This window comes from Acartia tonsa, chromosome 2, assembly GCF_053477335.1.
Source record: "Acartia tonsa isolate MP-2025a chromosome 2, ASM5347733v1, whole genome shotgun sequence".
In the NCBI taxonomy this organism is placed as follows: domain Eukaryota; kingdom Metazoa; phylum Arthropoda; class Copepoda; order Calanoida; family Acartiidae; genus Acartia; species Acartia tonsa.
In genome coordinates this window covers 41,944,160-41,965,069 of record NC_137261.1, presented here as the reverse complement: position 1 = coordinate 41,965,069, position 20,910 = coordinate 41,944,160, and the positions used below count along the sequence as shown (strand labels likewise).

General features: G+C 29.5%; 1 protein-coding gene across 1 annotated transcript; it reads right to left on the bottom strand.

Annotated features, from left to right (window-relative positions):
* Window positions 1-816: 816 nt before the first annotated feature.
* LOC145312562 (uncharacterized) lies at window positions 817-19,700 on the bottom strand. Its single transcript, XM_080151816.1, has 9 exons — window positions 19,694-19,700; window positions 19,374-19,641; window positions 18,794-18,971; window positions 18,181-18,271; window positions 17,169-17,269; window positions 15,687-15,719; window positions 13,900-13,985; window positions 4,722-4,791; window positions 817-2,798 (listed from the first exon to the last, which is right to left on the bottom strand). The coding sequence occupies exons 1-9, from the start codon at window positions 19,698-19,700 to the stop codon at window positions 2,673-2,675; spliced, it is 960 nt and encodes a 319-aa protein (XP_080007942.1). The 3' UTR covers window positions 817-2,672.
* Between the last annotated feature and the right edge of the window lie 1,210 nt (window positions 19,701-20,910).

Genomic DNA, 20,910 nt, shown 5'->3' with positions numbered 1-20,910 from the left:
GGTTTTAAGCTATTTTATTTAGTTTAGGATTTTTCATACTGGTCCTTACAAAGTTTTATTTTCTTTCCCGAGAAGTATGACACATAGAAAACTAAGTTTTAATTAAAAAATACATATGTTTTTAATATTGATATCAAAGTCAAAGCCTTTAGAGGCTAGGAGTGATGCAGCTATTAACACTGGAAAAACAAAATTTTAACAATCAGATATTTTTATTGTAAAAAGAGTATCTTCGAACAAAAAATTAATATTGGCCATTTGCTATTTCTGCATAAAATCTAACAAATTTGATATTATGTAAGTATGACATTTAAACTAGTGGATAAAGTTATCAACAATATCTATCTATCTATCTATCCATAAAGTTAACAGCTCTTAAATGCATGAAACCATTATTGAAAAGCAATATCATTATCTATTATCTATCTATCTAGGTTAGGTAACTAGGAAATTAACTTTTGCTTTAAAACGTGATATAGAACTGAACATTTGCAACTTTTTTTTTTATATTTTTTGTTTATATTGTCTTCAAACTTATTTATTATCTGTTTGTCCTGAAAAAACTCAAGATCTCACTTATAGCAAGACCGAATGGGTTTTTGCTTTTAAGGGAATATTCTTTTGGGTCATACAAAGTTTTTGTTTTTTTTCTAGGGGGGGGGGGGAGGGATTTCTTTCTAGAAAAGTATTATTGGGCGTTCCATTTCACCACCACTTACTTCCTCGATTGATATTAAAAACCTCCCCCTGATCTAAAAAATTTGACGTCCTTATTATTGCTGCGTTTCTCAGCACTAATTAAAAATACAATATCTAATAGTTTCAGCATTTATTTATTACTATTATGACAATACAAAGCATCATAGCAAATATTTATAGTAAACTTTAAACAATAAACAATTTTATAACAAATATGACAAAAGAATAATAAATAGTTAAATAACATGAAAAAAAGCATAAATTTAGAGTGATTAAATAATTAATGATTATTTTATGGAAGTTAAAATCTATGTTCAAAATAAAAAAACTAAAAATAATAAGAAAAAAATTGTATCATAAAATCTATACTAACAATAAGGTTACAGTGATAGGTCACTGAAGATAAATAAATCGTGGTTACAAAGAGAAATAGACAGAGGTGGTCAATATTCTCCCAAGGATTTTATAAAAAAAAAGGTTATTTTATCTGATCTTTAAATCGTAACAAATGTATATTATGTTACATAATGTTAAACCTTCCCCTCCTATTAAAAAATATTTTTTTGACCGTTTGTTTGGTCTTTAATTGCCTTATTGATTTATCTTCCAGTTTCCTAACCCTATATCCCTGATAAAAACTAATTTAAACTAATCACCGAAATAAATCACAGTTTAAAACATCAAGGAAATAGAAATATTTCTAATAAATATAAATGAAATAATTTAATATAATAACATAAAACAAATAATTTAAAAACTAACAATAGAAGAAAAAATCTAAGAAATCATTTAATATATTATTTTTTTGGGCGCAGAGACTCTATAAGTCTATATATACCAGTGACGAAAGGCCATGTTTCAAACAAACAATATTATGCGAAATAATTAATTACCTAACTTCTTTTTGAACCTCAATTTTCTATTACCAAAATATATAAAATCCGTTAAATTGCTGAATCTTGGCCCCTGACGCTATTTTTTGTTTCAAGATATTTCATATTTAGTCAGTAAGTTGCTGCGCTGCTAAGAAGAAGTCATTAATAAGTATAGATTACCAGCTAATTATAGTGGCTTCTAAGCATTCATATTTAACGTTGACTACATTATTGAAGTTTTTATTTATATTTGGAAGAACTATTTTTGATTCTTGTGTAATCAATAAATTAAACTAAAGATAATGAATAACTAAAAGTTAAAATTTAATTTAAATCAAATTTCTACATATTAAATTTGCTATTAACATGTTCATATATAATTTTAGTGCATAACAATTTAACATTATTTGAAACAGCCAAATTAATTGATAGATTTATTAACTATATGCATCTTTACATTACATTACACGAAGCATAGTTTTTACATATTTTGACAATTTAACAACTTTTTTACTTTTTGCTGTTTAATATTCATATTTCCAACTATATTCAATGAATACAAAATTAAAAAGTCCTAATATTAACATTCTTTTCTAATATTTGATTAGAAAAATTCAATAGATTCTTATTAACATTTTTCTGACAAATAGATTAATAAGTTTTTCATATTTAAATAGCTATTTTCGTCATTGATAATTTTTCTAGGTGTCAAAAGACATATCATTATAGTAAAGATTTGTATCTAAAGATACAAAAATTCCAAATCTTTAGAGATTCAAATATATAATTTATATAAGCAAACTTTAACAAAACATTTTTTTAATAAAGACTTTTGATAATTTTTTTGTGAGATTATTGTCTAGTTTTCAAAGAATTTCGTTACCTAATATTTTTTTAAAAACTTGATTGATTTTCAATAAAGAGAAAATCATTTTATCGCGATACAATTTCGCAATTACTTTAATTATTGGCAATTTTCTTCTATTTGATAGTGGCACTCAAATAGTCTCTGGTGAAAATTAGGATTACAAATTAAATACAAAGTGGTCCACTTGACTCTTAGAGTGATTATTATAAATTGAATTGCACACCCCGCAATCACTGATGTTTGGTATATCCACGCCTCTCCGCATCTTCCCCTTGGGCTTGACACTCCGCGCGAACTTTTTCGATGATTTTTTGGACCATTTCTGCTTCTTTCTTAGCTTGGATTTCTTTCAATACCTGAATATTTATAGTAAATTAGCTTTTGAATTTATTTAGACAGATATTTATAATTTTTCTTTTGTAATATTTGTACAGTTTTAAACCATTTTAATCAATATTGTTTGATAAAAACGGAGTAAATAAGTATCAAAGATAAACAATACAACACACAGACAGACGGACAAGTTCAGATTTTCAATGATTAAAAGAATATTCATAGTAAAATTTAGCTATCTATCTTCATTAACAGCCGAGAAAAAAAACCACTTTTCTGAACAAATTCTGACGTCTTTCTCTCATAACAGCCGAGTACATCAAAGTTTGTTTTATACTGTTTGCTGTTTGGCAAGAGGAATTAAGCCGTCTATATTAAATGGTAGCTAAAAAAATCCCATTACTCCATAGCACTAAAAACTCTCGATCTTTCAAAGTTATTTTAAGAGTAGTTTCGCCAATATGAAAGATCAAAATTACTGTATTCAATTCATGTCTCAGTCTATGTAAGAAACAGCCATGGTGTGTCGAAGGCTTTGTTAAAGTTAAACTGTCTGTAATTTTCCAATGAATAATATCCGATGCACATGATATAATACATCATCTTATGGCCATAACTTGCACACACATGATAAATATTTAAAGTAGCCAAACAAAAATTTTACCAAAATATACTTCAAGCAGATCTAAAGTAATGGAGTGTTAATCTGTCTTTAAGGATTTCAAGAATTTTGTTTTCAATATAGGATCAAAATGTAATCTTTACTCCAATGGTTGTTATGCTTGGTTTAAATCAAAATCAAGACAAATTAATAGCTTAGCTACACAACAATTCACCTTGTCTGTCCTTCCGTCAGTCTGTTCGTAAGACTATGTGAAAAATGATATTTTCACAGCTGCTTTTCAAGTTAACGTCTGAACTGTTTTTGGGAAATATAATTTACTTTTTCCAGCTGCTGTAAGTAATGCTACAAAATATCAATATTTAAAAAATATGTGAGAAAGGTTTCGTGACTATTTTCTCCAATATATTACTATTCTTGATTTTAACAAATCATCAAATACTCTTTAAATCACCTTACAAGTACTCCCATTCAGGAAATTTTGTGATTCACTACTTATGGATGTTATCATACTTGTTGCAATGATGTTGTTAAATTATTGAGCTTAAAATTGACAGCATTAAAAGTCTAATTTAATTTTTAAAATATTTAACTATTTCGTAATAAAGTCTTAGAAATTTTAATATTTTAAAAAAATATCTTTGTCAAGGAAAATATGTGTTATCTTATTGTAAAACCTTTGTATTGCAATGTTGATGTTAGATATATTTGTTATAAATATTGGACACAAATTCTAACATGAATACAATAGAAAAATATGAAGGTAACGTAACATGAATAAATATTTTTTTTCTTAGATATGTAATTTAATACATGTACTTTATGGTAAGAATGAATGCCTGCCAATAAAAAATGTCACCAGTAATTGATGTATTTACTATGATAAGGGGAAATTTATTAAGCATATAACTGCATACTTAAACCTAGAGTCAAAGCATAGAGAAGACATTTCAGACATTAGAACAATCAAATTATCAAAATATAAAAAAAATCAGGGAAGGTGGAAAATGATAATTTACAATTGAGATGTCTTAGGAAATGAACGTACAAACAAGTCTATATAAGTAAAAATAAAGAGAAAAACGTTAAGCGAGAATATGTATAACCATGGGCTAAGCTATACAAATAAACTTTTATGATCAATCATTGAATTAATGAATTGTATGTTTCTTTTTGATTTTAACTAAAAAACTTGAATTGCTTAAAATGATTAGTTTTATATCTTGGCATTTATTTAAATAAAAAATGCGCCTGCAATAAAAAGATATTGGTTTAATATTAGTTTGTTATTGCGCTACTTGTGATCGAAATAAAAATGGCGTACCTTGTTGAGGCCTTCAACTTCTTTCTTGTTTCTTGGTTTAAATTCTTGGGCGGCCATCTTCGGAGCATGCCTAAATATTATTATGGAAATTCAGGATTAAGGGATAGGTTAATGGACGAATATATGGTTTCCCCAACTTTTACTTGTGAATTTCTGAACTTGGTAGCGGGTTAATATTGTAGAAAAGAAAGTGTTAGAGAGTAAACAGCACTATATAGCAACACTATTATTTTCTGGGTATAAATAAAGTTGAATAATCCTTATAAAGAAGATACAGGAGGTCTATATGTCTGTTTGTACAGAAAGATCTCGCTAACCACTTGATAAATATAATTCTTCTTTACAATTTAGCTTTCATTGGTCCTTAGGAAGGTTCATAACTATTTTGGAGGAGGGTATCACCATTCTTTCAAGAAAAATCGACTCTAGAAGAAAATGAAAATCCCGAAAACATTTTTTCTTTACTTTTTAAAATTAAAATTGACATTGGGGGTTGAGTCGACTTCCCACTGAACTAGCACCTAGAGGCCTCAAAGGAAACCCCAAAAATAGCTAAATATCAATTTTTCCACAACCTATATAACTTTCCGAATTAAATGGATTCCCTGTGCCTGAAATTTTTTTACAAACTTTTACAATTACAATTAACTTTGTTTAATTTAATGCATTCAACTTTTCAATTTCGAAGCAGAAATTGATAATGAATTTAATGCTAACGGATGTATTTTTTATACATGGTGTTACTTTTTAAAGAGAGGCTATTCTATTAAATTTTGTTCGTTCATCGTCCAACTAAAAAACTTAAAAAGGTAAAACTAAGCCTTATTGATTTAAAACCTAAATTAAGATTCCTGTAAGTATGTAGTTAAATCTTGAAATAAACTCTATAAATAATATCAGAAAGTCTGTGCGTCAAATTTAAACATTTAGTATTTTCTTTTCTTACATTAAATATAAAACTCTTTAATTTTTTATGCATTAACTACCTATAAACTTCAAGAAAAAAATTCAATGCAAAAATTTACTTTGAAGATGTGAATTTTCCTCAACATATTAGTACTCTTTACCGCCAAGAAAAGAAGATTAATTCTTCTTTTTCGATTAAAATACAGATAATTATTGAAGCTAATCTACAAGCTATCTGAGTCTGTCTATTTCTTAATATCTTTTTCTGATTTAACAGGGAAAAATAATTGAAGGGAATATGTTTAATTTTATCTTGAATTACATTTTCTATATTTTTTTGTATTTTTGAGAAAGTTATGTATAAATTAATTGCGTTAACATATCAAGTATTTAGGGAATAGGAGACAAAATCATAAGCAAATTCTTTATATTGCCTCGGGCCTCGACAACCCTTTATGTCTATCCTGTTGAGTATTCTTTATTCAGCTTAAAAACGCATAAATTATTTGACAACAGATTTGATCAATAAGATAAATATAACAGGTGACAGGGTGAACTAGGAACTTGTTTTCAAAATCATATCAAATTTAGTTTCAATTAATTATATTTTAAACTAATTTTTGGATTAATAACATTAGCAGCTTTTTATATTAGAAGAAAAAAGTGTAATATGTCATTTCTTATTCAGGAAAAACAACATTTCATAAATTGCCCTTTCCTTTAAAGTCCTGTTTACATATGTACATATTAACGTCAAAATATGATTTATTATGTACTCTAGACTCATACAATATTCTTACATTTAATCAAGGAGTTTTTTCCTTTAAAAAAGGTTGGAAAAGCTGTCAAACGCTAGACGTAACCAATAACCTCAGTTTTTATATGTAAACAGACCAAATTTCTTTAAAATTATAAAAAGGTTCAACCGTTCAACGATCATAATTTACAGGCTACCACTGAGAGATTTTAAAGAAAATTAATTTAATATAATATCCTTATTTTCTAACATTTAAATAATATTTTTCAGACAAACCTATATAACTTTTCGTACTAGTATTATTTTTTTTTACATTTTTGGATATGATATTTAACTAAATCAAGCACTATGGTAGTTACAATCAAATTAAGTTGCAAGAAAAGTGTTAGTCTGTTGGGAGCAATGTGTGCCCACTAGTTTTTTTTCCGGCTCTCCTACGGCTCAATTTTAAGATAAAAAACTTCATTTTTGGCGGCTTTAGATTCAAGCTACATGCCACTGTATGTATACTTGTACATCTGAGGCTTTTTATAGTGCCTATAAAAAATCACGTCGTACTGGCCTACGATTGGTAATCTAGTCTGTATATATTGGTAAATTGTTTTATGACGTTATTTTTATTATAGGCACTATAAACAGCTTCTGTACAGCTTAGTAAGTTGTTCATTGAACTGATAAAATTAGGAATACGAACTTTCTTTCCTTGATTTACAATTGCATTATTATTAATTAAATTTAAAAAGTACTTTTAAAATGACGTTCAGGAAAAAGGATAAAAAATTAAAAGTTTAGCTTAAAATTGAGAAAAAGTTAGCTAAACCATATACTAAATACATGTACAGAGAGAGAATGCTTAAGAAAGCGAAAAAGTTTAAAAGTGGGGATTAGTTGGTTGCAAAAAGTGTAAGTTCTTATAAGCGTAGCTATTCTAAACTACTCAAAGCTATCTTATGCTGTATATATATAAACATAAAATATCGCTTTATGGTAGATATTTGTTTCTAATATTAATGATTAAAGTTAGTTTTAAAAACTTATTAACCCATATAATCAATATGACTAACAATCAGTGATCTAGTGATAGGCCAACGAATATGAAAACGTTATTATAAAACTTTGGGAACTTGTGTAATAAACAGCCCCTTGTCCCCTTTCTTTTTGCCTTAAGATTTTTAAGAAGATACCATAATAAACAAATCAACTCAAAGCTTTTATTCTTTTAAACATAATCATCCTTGTTATCTCCTCACTCCATCTGGTAAGTGTTTAAACTATTGACAATAACACAAACAGAGTGAGATAAATAATCATCTTTTTAAAAGATAGATAGATTGATAGTTCGACAAAAGAGAAATAGATATAATTAGGGATTTGGTTCTTGACAATAAGACAATAAAGAGACCCAAATACTCAGAACAATTAGACATTAAAGGACAGATAACGTGATAAATAAATAGATATTAGGAATTTTTGACAACAGAACAGTACAATAGATAGAAAAAGATTCATTGATAGGTAGATGAATAAATTGACCCTTTTATATATCAGTAGAATCTTTCTGATGATTGTAGAAGTATGAAACTCTGAGTATAAGAAATAAAAAAGATAAAAGATAAAATGTTTTTTCACTTTTACGTATCAGTAGTTAAACAGATAGTTTTATATTTATGAAATGATGCTTTTGACAAGAAAGGCAGAACAACATACAAAGAGTGAGACAGTTAGAGTAAAATAAATAATCCTCTTTCAAAGATGACAAGACAGATGAAATAGACAAACAAATAAAATAGAGATTGTCATTATTGACATTGAGATATAAAATTGAGGATGTATGTCTGTTCTTGTGTTTGTACCGTAAGATCTCCTTGTCTACTAGACTGATATGACTCTCCGTTGCAGTGCTTGAATCTGTTATAGGTCCTGAGAGTTTTTTTGATATCTTTTTTTGGGGAGGGGGAAAATCAATTAAAATAGATTCTTTAAAATATTGTTAAAAAATTTAAATTTAAAATTATGTACTAACATAATCAAAATCATAACAAAAAATATTATGTAAATAGATCAGGGAAAAAAAGGACATTTGGGATGTATAAAAGTTTAATTCCCATTGTCTTATCTCTATAGATCCTTGAAATAGAAAGAGAATTAGAAAATAAAGATGTATAATCATGAAGAAATAAATATAATATTGTCTTAACTCTTTCATATCAAAAGAGATCTTTTTTAAATTTAAATTTTAGTCTGGTCTGGACTCACCGAAGCAATAATAATCTTTGCAAAATTAAAAGAAATGAAAGCCATATAATCAGACAATAATTCAAATATCATTATGAGGCATTTTGAAACATTCAAATACTTTTATATCCCTTTTACTTAGCTTTATTGGGTATAGTCCTTTTCACGACATCCCTCCATAAGGAGCGATTCTTCGTATTTTTAAAATGGCTTTTTATAGGTTATTTTAGGTTAGGTTAGGTTATATTGTGTTAGGTGATTGCCCCACAGGGTTAGGTAATTGGCCCCGCAGGGTTAGAGCCCCCCGCAGGGGCTAGAAATAGGAGAAAAGCTACTGTGAAAAATACGAAGAATCGCTCCTTATGGAGGGATGTCGTGAAAAGGACTATACCCGCTTTATTCTTGAAGTAATATAAAATGAAGAATATCTATTAAAGATAAACCGTTTTATAGTACTTCCATAGTAGCTTAGCTGCTAGTAAAAAGCATTTAACAAAAGTTCTAAAATAATATTAACAAAGCTAGTTGGAAATCTGAATGGTTTAATGTTTTTTAAAAGTTTAAAAGTTTTTAATGATGTTATGTCTTTTCTCAGAAAATGAAGTGTGCATACTTTGTAGCAAATTTGTTAGTAGCCAATTTACTCAGATTTAAAATCAGAGAAAAGTGGTTTTGGTATGGTATTTGTGAGGCTAAACAGTCAATAAATATTTGAATAGAATTTAAATACATTCTCATAATAATCTCTATCGTATACCTTAGGATCTCGCTAACTGCTAAACCGATAAGGTTCTCCTTTTCATGGAAGCTACTCATAGGTCCTAGGAAGGGGCGTAGCCGCTAGTTTAAAATAAAGTAAATAAACTAAGTATCTTTTTTTTCATATTTGTCGTCTTAAATATTTTTTGAGCTAATGAAAAATTATGATTACTGTTATTAAAATTGTTAAAAAACTTTGGTTTGTCATCTAGTCTTAATTGGTGTTGCTATTTTATCATTTTGTTACTTTGTATTCATATTCTAAATGGCTGTGTATCGTGACAAGAATATTTATTGTGATTTTACTTTTCACAACCACCACTTAAATTCTAGAGTACTTTTAAATTATTTAAATCAAGTGACGTAGATTTTGTAGAGTAAGATTAAATTGAACATTAGTCTTGTTTCTGTAGAGTACATGTTCTATAAAAAACTCAATTCTGGTTTTATCTGTCAATCTGCAAGGTCATACAGTCATGTGATACTTAGTTAAACTGAAAATATCAAAGAACAAGAACCGTATAATACTAGTCTAAGAAATATTACTTTGTTCTAATGCATAAAATATAGCATCAGGCATAAAACATTCTGTTTTTAGTATATTAACTACCAATAATACATTAAAATTGTCTTCATATTCTAGTCCTATTTAATCTAACTTAGCTTAACAAATTAGATTTCATCTCAAATAAAACAAAATAGACCTTGGAGACCTATTTTGGTTCACTTTTGGTAAAAAGCCAAAAAATATTAAAATCTATTTTCCTGTTCGAATTTGATATTTCTTGTAAAAATTATGAAAACTACTTAAATTGTAAGTGGATACAAATTTAAAAATTTTAATGATAATTATGAAAAATCTGTTTACGTTGCAAAACAGTTTTAAATGATGAATTATATAAACTGATTAAACTACTAATGCCACTTCAAAACCGTACAACATACAAATTTCTTGTTTTATTTTTTGTTCTATTTTATTATGTATTTACTAAAATAGTGCACAAGTACATTGTTTCCAGCAAACCTTTTATAAATATACCAGCTTTTTTTGTGGGTCTTTGTCTGTATACCGAAGGGTATTAATAGTTACTAAAACTATGATTTTACTTTAAAGGGCAGCTTTTCATAGGTCCCTGGGAGGTTTATAAATATTTTGAGGGAAGGTACCGCCACCTTCCAAATAGAAATCGCCCCTAATAAACAATTTCATTTTTAAACTAAAATGAAAGTTTAGGGGTCGAATTCTACCCCCAACCTTAAGGCCCTCTAAAAAAATTGCAGGAACATAAAAATATAACAAAAATTTATTTTAATATCAAGTCAAAACATGCCTTATGGCTAATTCATAAATTTTTTAATTTTACAAAACAACAATTAAAGTTTGTATTGCCAATTGAAGACACTTAAAATGATGTTTTGACTGGAATAAAGTATTTAATTTGAACAAGTTAGAGAGGCTATAATGACGATTAATTTTATAGACACTAGAAAAATATCAAAAGAATCCATAACTCATTTTATTACTTTTTTTAGTTCATCTTATTTGTTTTGACTTCTTTCCCTTTAATATCCTTTATCATAAAGTTTTCTGTCTTTTTGTATGTCCTCAATGTTCGGCTGGACCTATGCTTCACTATTTTGGGGTAAGATCGATATTTGTACAGGGTAGGTTTTAGGCTAAGATATATTTCCAAACAAAAAATATTTATGTTCTTTTATGCTTCATTTTTTCCATCTATAAATGTTTTTTTTTAACTTAGACAATCTCAACTTCTCAAGTGATAGATTTGATAAGAATTTTACCATGAAGGTCATATAAAAATGAGGCAAAGTTAAATGTTAATTTAAGTACAAAAGTTCTAAACACAGCTGTAATTTCCAGATCGTTATTTTTTATTTCTAGACAAACTTTTTTGGTGTCCATTCCATGTTGCAAAATAAAATTAATCACTAGACAATTTTTTTAGGTGGTAGAAATTTAAAAAAATCGACGAAAGGACAAAACAATACATTAAGTAATGTTAATCAATTTTGTTTTGCAATAGATATCTGCCTATAAATTTAAATTTATTTAAATTTTTAATTTCTGTCTATAGTTATTATCATACAAAAATTTTCCCAAATTTTGCTACATTTTATAAACATTATCTTTTCTAGATTTCTTCCTCAACAGTTTTTAAGTAGCCTTTCAGCTCACAGTGGAACTGTCCAACACTTTCAAAAATTTCATATTTTTGACGCTGAAATCTTTCTAGCACTTTTCTTTTCCTTACTTTCTACCTTTCATTCATTCATGCTTGTACTTTTTTGATCTTTTAACTCTCTAATTCATGTATTTACTATTTATCAAAGATTCTCTTTTTAAACAGAGTTTCCATAAACTAAACTGTTTCTGTTTTTATTTTTGATTAACCAATTTTATTTTCTTGTGTTCAATTAAACCTTCCCTTTAGATATGGTAATAAAATAAAGAGTTATGTTAGGATCGGTTATAATAACGAATATAAAAACCAATGGATAATGATAAGCATCTTCGAACAAATAACAATAAGTTGGAAATAAATTATTATTAGTTGTTAGTTTTAGTTTTCACGCAAAGAATGACTTAAATTTATGCTATGAATCCATATTTATATTATTTATTACATAAACATCTATATTAATATCTTAATGTCTATATTTTCAATGTTTCTGATTCCATATTTATATTATCCAATATATAAATATCTATATTGATATGGCTACATTGGCTGTCATACCATGTATTTTTACAAATATTTTCAATTTGCTTTTTCTTGGCATAAAGCTACTCAATAACTACGCCCTAACATCTGCGAAAGTTCAAGCTTTTAGTAATCTAAAAGGCCCTAATCTCCTAATAGCGTTTTTATATGAAACTTCTGAAAACTATTCGCACTTTTAAATTAAGAAAAGTTGTAATCATTTCCATTCACCTATATGAATTAACCTTACAGTTTTTTTAAATAAAATTTTGTGCATTACCGCTATATTAGAGCACTAAAGCCTACGCTCCTAAAGGCCTCTAGGTGCACTTTATGTAAGAGTCGACCTTCATCAAATTTTCTATTTTATTTTCTAAAAAAAAGTAAAACAGATAATTTTTGGATTTTTTTTTCTAGAGGTAATTTCACTTGCGAAGGTGGTGGTACCCTCTCCCAAAAGTAATAATGATCTCCCGGACCAATGATAAACTACATTTTAAAGGAGAACCATATCGGTTCAGCGGTTAGCGAGATCCATTGGAACAGACAGACACACATACGGACATACATCCTGTTCCTTTAATATAAGGATTATAGATATAATTCATATGCCTATACTCAGATTACTATGGATAAACTTGTTCTTGAATGGTTTCATGAAAAGAAAATATCTAATATCCGCCAGTTAAATTGTATAATTGTATTTACAACAACAACAATACACTACCAACTTTTGTACTTTAGATTTTTAAAAAGTAAAAAAAATGTTGGGTCATGGACTTTTTTTGCCGTAGGCACCCCCAAAAAATTTTTCATTTTACCCCCCCCCCCCCAAAAAAAAAAAAAGAATTACCCCCCCTTTAAAAATTTTTTACCCCCCCGAAAATAAAAAGCTTGGACGTCTATGGCGGTTAACGACTAATAGCCATTTTTAGTTTTAAAAAAGATTTTTTTTTGAGGGGGGGTAATTTTTTTAGGGACGATTTCTCTTGGAAGGGTGGTGTAGCCTCCCCTAAAATAGTTATAAACCTTTCCAAGACCTACGAGAAGCTTCCTTATCGGTATAGACAGACAGACACAGACAGGCAGAGATCCTGTTGGTTTATTATAAGGATTTCTATGGTAGGGATAAGGAAACCATAGACGGTTTTTTCCAATGTCTGGGTACCAGTAAAATTTACAGTTTATTGTCTTCTCCCACTTTGGTTCGACCAAAGAATAAAATTGGATATTGGAATTATTTTCATTTTTAATATGCGCCAGGAAGCTTACTGATTAAATATAAAGGGTTTAATAATATTATCATATCATATGTTTATAGTTTATATTAATAAAATCATTTTTATCACAAGGAGGGAGGGGACATTGAACTGTAAATTACACTGGTACCAGGGTTTGTAAACACCTTTTCTTATTGGGTACTTTTATTTAATTAGTTAACAAAAACTGGTCGATTTTTTGTTTTGTTTGTAGAATCTTCTTATTCTTTAAACTACTAGGACAACAACTCTGTTTATATACATAATAGAGGCTACGCCCTCGCTAGTGGCGATTTTGGGAAGATGGTGGTACCCTCCCCCAAAATAGTTATAAACCTTCCAAGGGAAGCAACATTGTGAAGGAGAACCATATAAAATCAGCGGTTATTGAGATCCTTTTGTACAGACAGACACACACAGATCCTGTTACTTTTATATAGGGATAATACACATTTATCAAATAATAATAAAAGTAAATAGCTTTTAAAAAAGCATAGACCCCAACACTTACCCAGCTATAAAAAAAAACTTGTGTTTACCTGTTTGCTACGTGGCCTTCGTATCCCTTCTTGCTTTTAAAGAATACCTCACATCTCTCACACCGGAATAAGCTCAGGTTATGCACCTAGATAGATAGATAGATAGATAGAAATATTTAGAAAGAAATGTTTGTAGGTTATGCACTAAAATAAAAAAAAAGTTTTACCAACCAGTTAATTGTGCCAGGGATATAGTGACGGATGATTAAGTGATTACTGTATAAGATACTAGCGGCTACGCCCCTAGTATCAAGGGGCTCTATATTTGAAGGGATACGGAAGGGCAAAAAAATAGCCTAAACACATATATTGACTTGATTATAAAAAATAAATTGCCTAAAACCATCTCAGTACCTATAAGAAGCTTCACTGTAAAGGAAAAACAAATCGGTTCAGCGGTTAGGGAGATTCTTCGCTAAGGTAAAAAAAAAGCTTTCTATTTTATATAATAGGATTTTCTTATGATAGGTAATTAAATAAAGTTTAAACAATTTAAATTTATTTGTTTAAAAATCCACGTTTTGTTTATAAATAATGAGGTTGATATCTTAGCAATCTTAACAATCAAAAATTCATTAAGACTTCCAGATAACTGATTGTAAAAATATTTACTAAGCACTTTTTATCGATGTCCCTTTACAGTTCGTTCCCTCCTTTATGATTTAACATACACTGTAGAATGATAAAACCATAAATCTGACTTCTAAGTCTCCAAGCAATTATAAGAGAACAGGTCATGAAGGAAAAAACATATTTCATATAAGTTAGAAAATATATATCTTTTAATATCTTCATGGAGGGAGGGGACCTAAAGTAACTACGGTATCTTATTAGTTGGCTCAAAAAACTTTGGGTACTTTATTGGTTGATTCAAAACAAGAAGTTTCCAAACTTTCCAGCCAATAATTTTGATTTGTTTTCAATCATAAGGAATACTATTAATTAATCATGGATTGGTTGTCTTATCCCGAGCATATCTTTAAATAGGAACTTATTATTGGTTCTATGGAGTTTTAGAAATACTAAATTAAACTAGAAAAAAAAAATGGAAAAAATAACAATTTAAACTTTAAACCACTTGAAAGATACTATGCTTCACCTTAAAAAGACATTTTCATTAACTTTTTACCTATCCTAACATAAATGTTGGATTATTTTATCGATTCCAGTGTGCCAAATAAGTAACATTTAATAAGGGGGGAGGGGGGGGGGGGTTAATGCAACCATCCCGTAATCAATGATTAAATGGCATTTTAATTCGAATTTCGATCTGAAATTTGGCATGAATAATCCTTGATAGGTCTATTTTCCCTAAATCGAACAAAAAGTTGGAAAAGTAAAGGCTAACGGCTGGCGGCTCAGCCGTTTTGCCATTTTTTGGCTATCTTAAGAGCAAGTTAGCCAAGAAACCTATCTCCAAATCGTTGCATTAACCCCCCCCCCCCTATATGTGGGAAAGGTAATGCAAAGGTTGCGTGATTTAAATGTAAAAAATCAAAAGAAGTATAAAAGCGGAAATGTTTTGTTAAATATAAGAAATTTTTCCTTCTTTTAAATATAAACAAAAATCTTTACAAATTTAAAGCCATAAAAGCATTGGAAGGGAGTGTCCAAAATTCACAAGTAATAATCTACAAATTTGAAATAGCCAGTATATAATTATATTCCCTCCTGAAATCAGAACCCAAACAGTCCAAAGTCGCAAGATTTTAAGCTTAATCCAGACGGAAGGACAGACAGACACCGTTCTACTTTGTATTGGTAAAATAAAAAAATAAAAACCATACCTTATATTTATGTCTATACCAGTGAGTTCTTGACTAAAATGGAAAAATGTTTTTAGTGTTTGTATATTTTGAATTAGTAAATTCGCTTTGATTCAATTAGTTTTATATAAAAATAAAAATTTTATTTTAATTACAATTTTAAAAGAAATCAGGCAAGACAAACGATAAAGTAGGCACAATTTTATTATTTTTTTTTGTCGTGGACATTATTTACTTATCGCATTTTTTATTTAAATTACATTAAAATCTAATTAAATGGGACAATTGAAGAAAAGGCACATAAGTCTAATGGTATATGACAAACATGTTACATACTATTATAAAATATTTGTTGCTGTATCGTTTGCCAACCGAATGTATACAGATTAAATGCACTCTAAGATAGATATTTCTTGTAAGGGAGATTAAGATTGAGTGGCTGGGGATCATGTGAAAAATCCTCAAAAAAAAAAAAAAAAGTTAAAAGTCTCGGTAACAACATACGCCAGTTTATGAACGATCCCGGATCTGCAACCGCAATCAAGTCGCATGTTTATTGAAGTTCTGAAGCAGCCGCCAAATCTATCTAACTACATTTTTGGCAAAATTTTCATGGAAAATAATATAAAGTAAAATTGTCTACAAATATTCGAAGAGGATTAATTCATTCTAAAAATTTTAATAGAATAAATATTTTTGAAGTATTGTCTAGTGTTGATTAAACTACTAAAAAGCATGAACAAAACATTTAATAAATCCCAAAGTGCATATTGATTTTACAAAATAGTAAAAAATGTCAAGAAAGAGAAGTCTTCCTTAAAAATCTCCATGTAAATTAAGAATTGTTTGGGTTTATGTGCATTTCTTTCTTTCTTTACCATCTTCTATAATAAGCCGTAGAAGGAAGTACTTCAGATTTATCCCTTTAATCGCCAGGGAAGCTTTCAAACTAACCAGTTTGTTATTTAAATTATAATCAATCATTTAGGTAAGGTAATATGTATAGTTAAGAAATGTGCAGCATAAGAAATATTCTATGCATTGTGAATTGAAATTCTTAGTGTGTCGGAAATATGTCACTTAATACCTCTTTTATTTAACACTATATTGTCGACAAATAAAACATGAGTTAACAAAATTTTTCCTTGAACTCAACGAAAAACTTTTGAGGAAAGGTGTTTTGTTTCCACTAGTATGATACAGAGATTCTAACAGCACTTCTTTTATTTAGTGCATTTTAGATAATTTAGATAGAAAATAGTGATTTCCAGTACAACAAGAGAAAAAATATGCATAGGTGAATAGGTGAAGAATGGGTTTGTTTCAACATCAACATTTAGTACTTTTTAATATCTTAAATCGATAAAGAACAAAAAATAAAACGTACAATTTCACTGTTGGTCATTAATGAATATGTACATGTACAAAATAGTTTAGTTAGTTTAGGTTAAGTGTCCACTTTGACGTTTGTCACTCCTGGGTTTGTCCTATGATAATCCATACCTGTGTCATTTCTCCGCATAATTTGCAAGTACAAGAGCCATCATCATTAACTATGTAATCCAGAGTCCCGCCATTTTCCTCAGCTATTATCAATGCTCCTTCTGAAAAAGGAATTCGTAAAGATCTCTAAAACAAGAGCAATCACCATTAATAATGTAATCCAAAGTATACTTTCCTGACCCTTTTAAAAAGATATTCAATTTTAGAAGCATTTCAAAGAATGTGTCACTGCGCCCATAGATGCCTCTATTGGCACTTGAGGAAAAAAGGGAGTGTAATTTGAACGTTCACTTATAGTATTTTAAAAAAACAAGGATGACAACATCCATAAAAGCGAAGCACTGAAATGGTAGGACAAACGGACATTAACACTTATATAGTGTCAGAACTGAATAATCAGAATAAAAATGTATTTGAATCGGAGCAAAATTGTAAGTTAATTTGTTGAAAAACTGCTTGGTACAGGATAATGTTTATGGACATACTTACATTTTTATGACTTGATTATAGAGTGGCTTTGCTTACAACATTATACTTTGTTGTCCCAGGAATCAACATACCAAAAATCAGATCAATCAGATGATTAGATCACTTAAAAATTTGTTGTTAAAAAAGTAAAAAAAATCAACATGTTTAAAATGGACGCACGGACATTCTTGTTATGAATATAGAGTTGCTACGCTTTCTAAATCGTACCTAACTACTAAAGGAATCACCATGCAAAGTTTAAAATCGATAGGACAACTCTAACATGCCTAAATTAACGAAAAAAGCTATCCGTTTGTGACGGACGTACGGACCGACCCTAATTATAGAAAAGCTTCGCTTTTAAAAATTGAGTGGAGGTTTTTTTCAAGGGGCGATTTCTTTTGGAAGGGTAAATGTATCCTTAAAAATAGTAATAAAGCATCTCTGGAACTGCAAGAAACTTCACCGTAATGTTGAACCAAGTCGATCCTTTGCTAGGAACAGATTTCCTTTTACTATTATATAAAGATAAAAGTTGTTGTACCTGTATCAACGTAGTTATCATGTATCTCCAGCTTGAGAGGGTTGGCAAAGTTTGGCGCGGGGGCTTGCACTACTCCAGGTTCTAACTTTATCTAGAAAATAAATACATTGACAGAAGTTAAGATGCTCTTCAAATATTGCTAGTCGGTCTGCAATGCACTTAATACAGAAGTGTCTGATAAGTTTCTTGATGTTCCTTTAATTATCTGCGTTTTTTTTTACTACAGTCTCAAAAGTTTTAGAACTATGTTTACAAATCTTAATACAAAAGGCTTTTAATTATTAATGTGAATGATTTATAAAAAAAATATTAAGTAGAATTATATTGCATTATTAGAGTACAAAACAAAGTACTTTCACGATCATGTATAATTTTTATTGTAAGGTTTTATCGCAACAAAGGGTATTGCAAAAGTGCTGATAATTATTGTTAATTATCATTCCTTTGTCTAACTTGCACTATGCTGTTACAGCAATCTGTATTATTTTTCATTCTTTTTACTTTCTTTCAGGTAAAAATCTAATAAATTCTTTTGTATGTTTTCAGTAAAAAATCGTTAACAAATTATTTGAAAATATATATCAACTTTTTAAAATGATCAACTATAGGTCACCTGGGTTGAAGAAACAGGGTCAGGTTGCCTGACCGACCTGGCAGACAAATTCTGGCTGATACCACCATCCTTGTCTTCCTCGTGTTTTCTGACACTTAAGTTTTGAGGTTGGGGCGAGCTGGCAGTACTGGATGATGTGGGCAGAGATTGTTTCATTTTCATGGGAGTGCTTGAAGACCTTGAATAAGATAATATATGTTTTCAAATTGAAAACTGCTTAAATGCAAAGCTTTTTATAGTGCCCATAAAAATGACGTCATACTGGCCTACAATTGGACAATTAAAATGTATACTGGCCTGCCATTGGTAATTTAGTGTGTGTATTGGCCCAACATTAGTCATTTGTATTGTATGGCGTAATTTTTTTTATTGGCACTATAAAGAGCTTCTTTAAATGCATTTAATGCCAATAATCAATTCCCAGTTTTAATAAAAAATATGTACTTATTTCCTTATATATTTGTAACTCTTTTCCTTAATATCTACAACATAAGTTTTTTTTAAAGAACTCACAAACAGAATTAAATTACAAAAAAATTATGAAATGCAACCTATTTTTATATTGTAAATTAAAAATTACCTGGCAATAGGAAGAGCTTGTTGACTACTAGCCTCAATATCCTGTGCTCCATCCAGACGGAATGACTGGATTGTTATCTGTCTGTTGGCCAGGCTTGTCTTTAGACTTGACTCCAACAGCTTGATAACCTCTGGGTCGTAACTTTCCCCTGCTGTTGCAACTACACGTTGTTGCTTTTGTTGTTGTTGGTGCTGAGAGGTTTGAGATGCTGTGGGTGCTAGCACGGAGGGGATTGAAGATATGCCGGCAGTTGTTAATATTCCTACTCCTGTGTTAATAATTATTTTTATGGATAAAACATTTTAGAGTTCATTTGATACCTCCCATATTGGTTGCTGTTTTGAGTCCCAGTCTGTAACGTACTTTTTGATATCCATTCCAACTTTCCAATTTTTCATAATAATTGAATGTGTGTTGTTTTCTAAAACCATTACTATAGCAGTTTTGTACAAACAGACTAGAACAGACTTTTAGAGTAGAATCGCTACTAAATATTATCCATACAAATAACATTCCTGGATTTGATAAAGTTTTTGAAAACGCAGCATTTGATCCTAGTGAAGATTTGGATGACTCAGAGGCAGACAAGTAAGAACCATTTGATAGAGATACCGTTGATAATACTGAGCTCTGTGGATTAATGTTCTTTGATTAGTTTGTTTTATTTTATCATTAGCGGATAAGCCCCAAGAGGCCTCTTGTGTCTCTTGAGGAGGGGGGGGGTGTCGCTTTTAACTGTAGTTTTTAAAAGTTTTTTTTTTTTGGGGGGGGGGGGCGGGGGAGGCGTCATTTTTTTCTAAGGGTGATTTTTATTGTTCAGGTAATGGCAACCTCTCCCAAAGTAGTTATAAATCTTCCCAGGGCCTATAAGAAGCTACCATTTAAAGAAGAACCATATCAGATCAGTGCTTTGCTTAGCGATATCATTCATTTCACACAGACATAGGGACACAGAACCTGATACTTTATAATAAAGATTAGAGCATAGAGTTAACCTTCTTCCCATCCTAAAAATACCAGGTTTCGGCGACTAGTGAGAAAATGAAATCAAAGAACATTCCTTTAAAAGGGTCGGAGGAGACAATAGGAGAGTATGTTTAGTTGATGATGGTACATTAGCTGTTGATAGAAGAGAATGTTTTGCTGCTACACTTGATGCTAGAGAGTTTTTAGTTGATTTTGTTGTCAACAGATGGCCTTCTTGTTTCAGTACTGTTTTGCCAAATGATTTGGAGGGATACCGTTTGTCTCTTATCAACAAACCTGTAATGTAATAGCAGAATCATGTATTTGGTTCTTTAAATTTTTAAATAAAATAATGTATTAGGTTTGGTGATTTTTTCCACAGATACATTTATTCCAAAGCTATTCTTTGAATAATAAACATAGATACTTAAATTTGTCAATTTGCCCAATTTTCACAATGGCATGACAAGTCTTTTTCATGATGCAGGTTGTCTATTTAACCAAGTTATAAGTAAGAAGCTGTGGTTTCGTCATGCGTATTGGTTTTTATTGTAAGTTTTAATATTTTGTA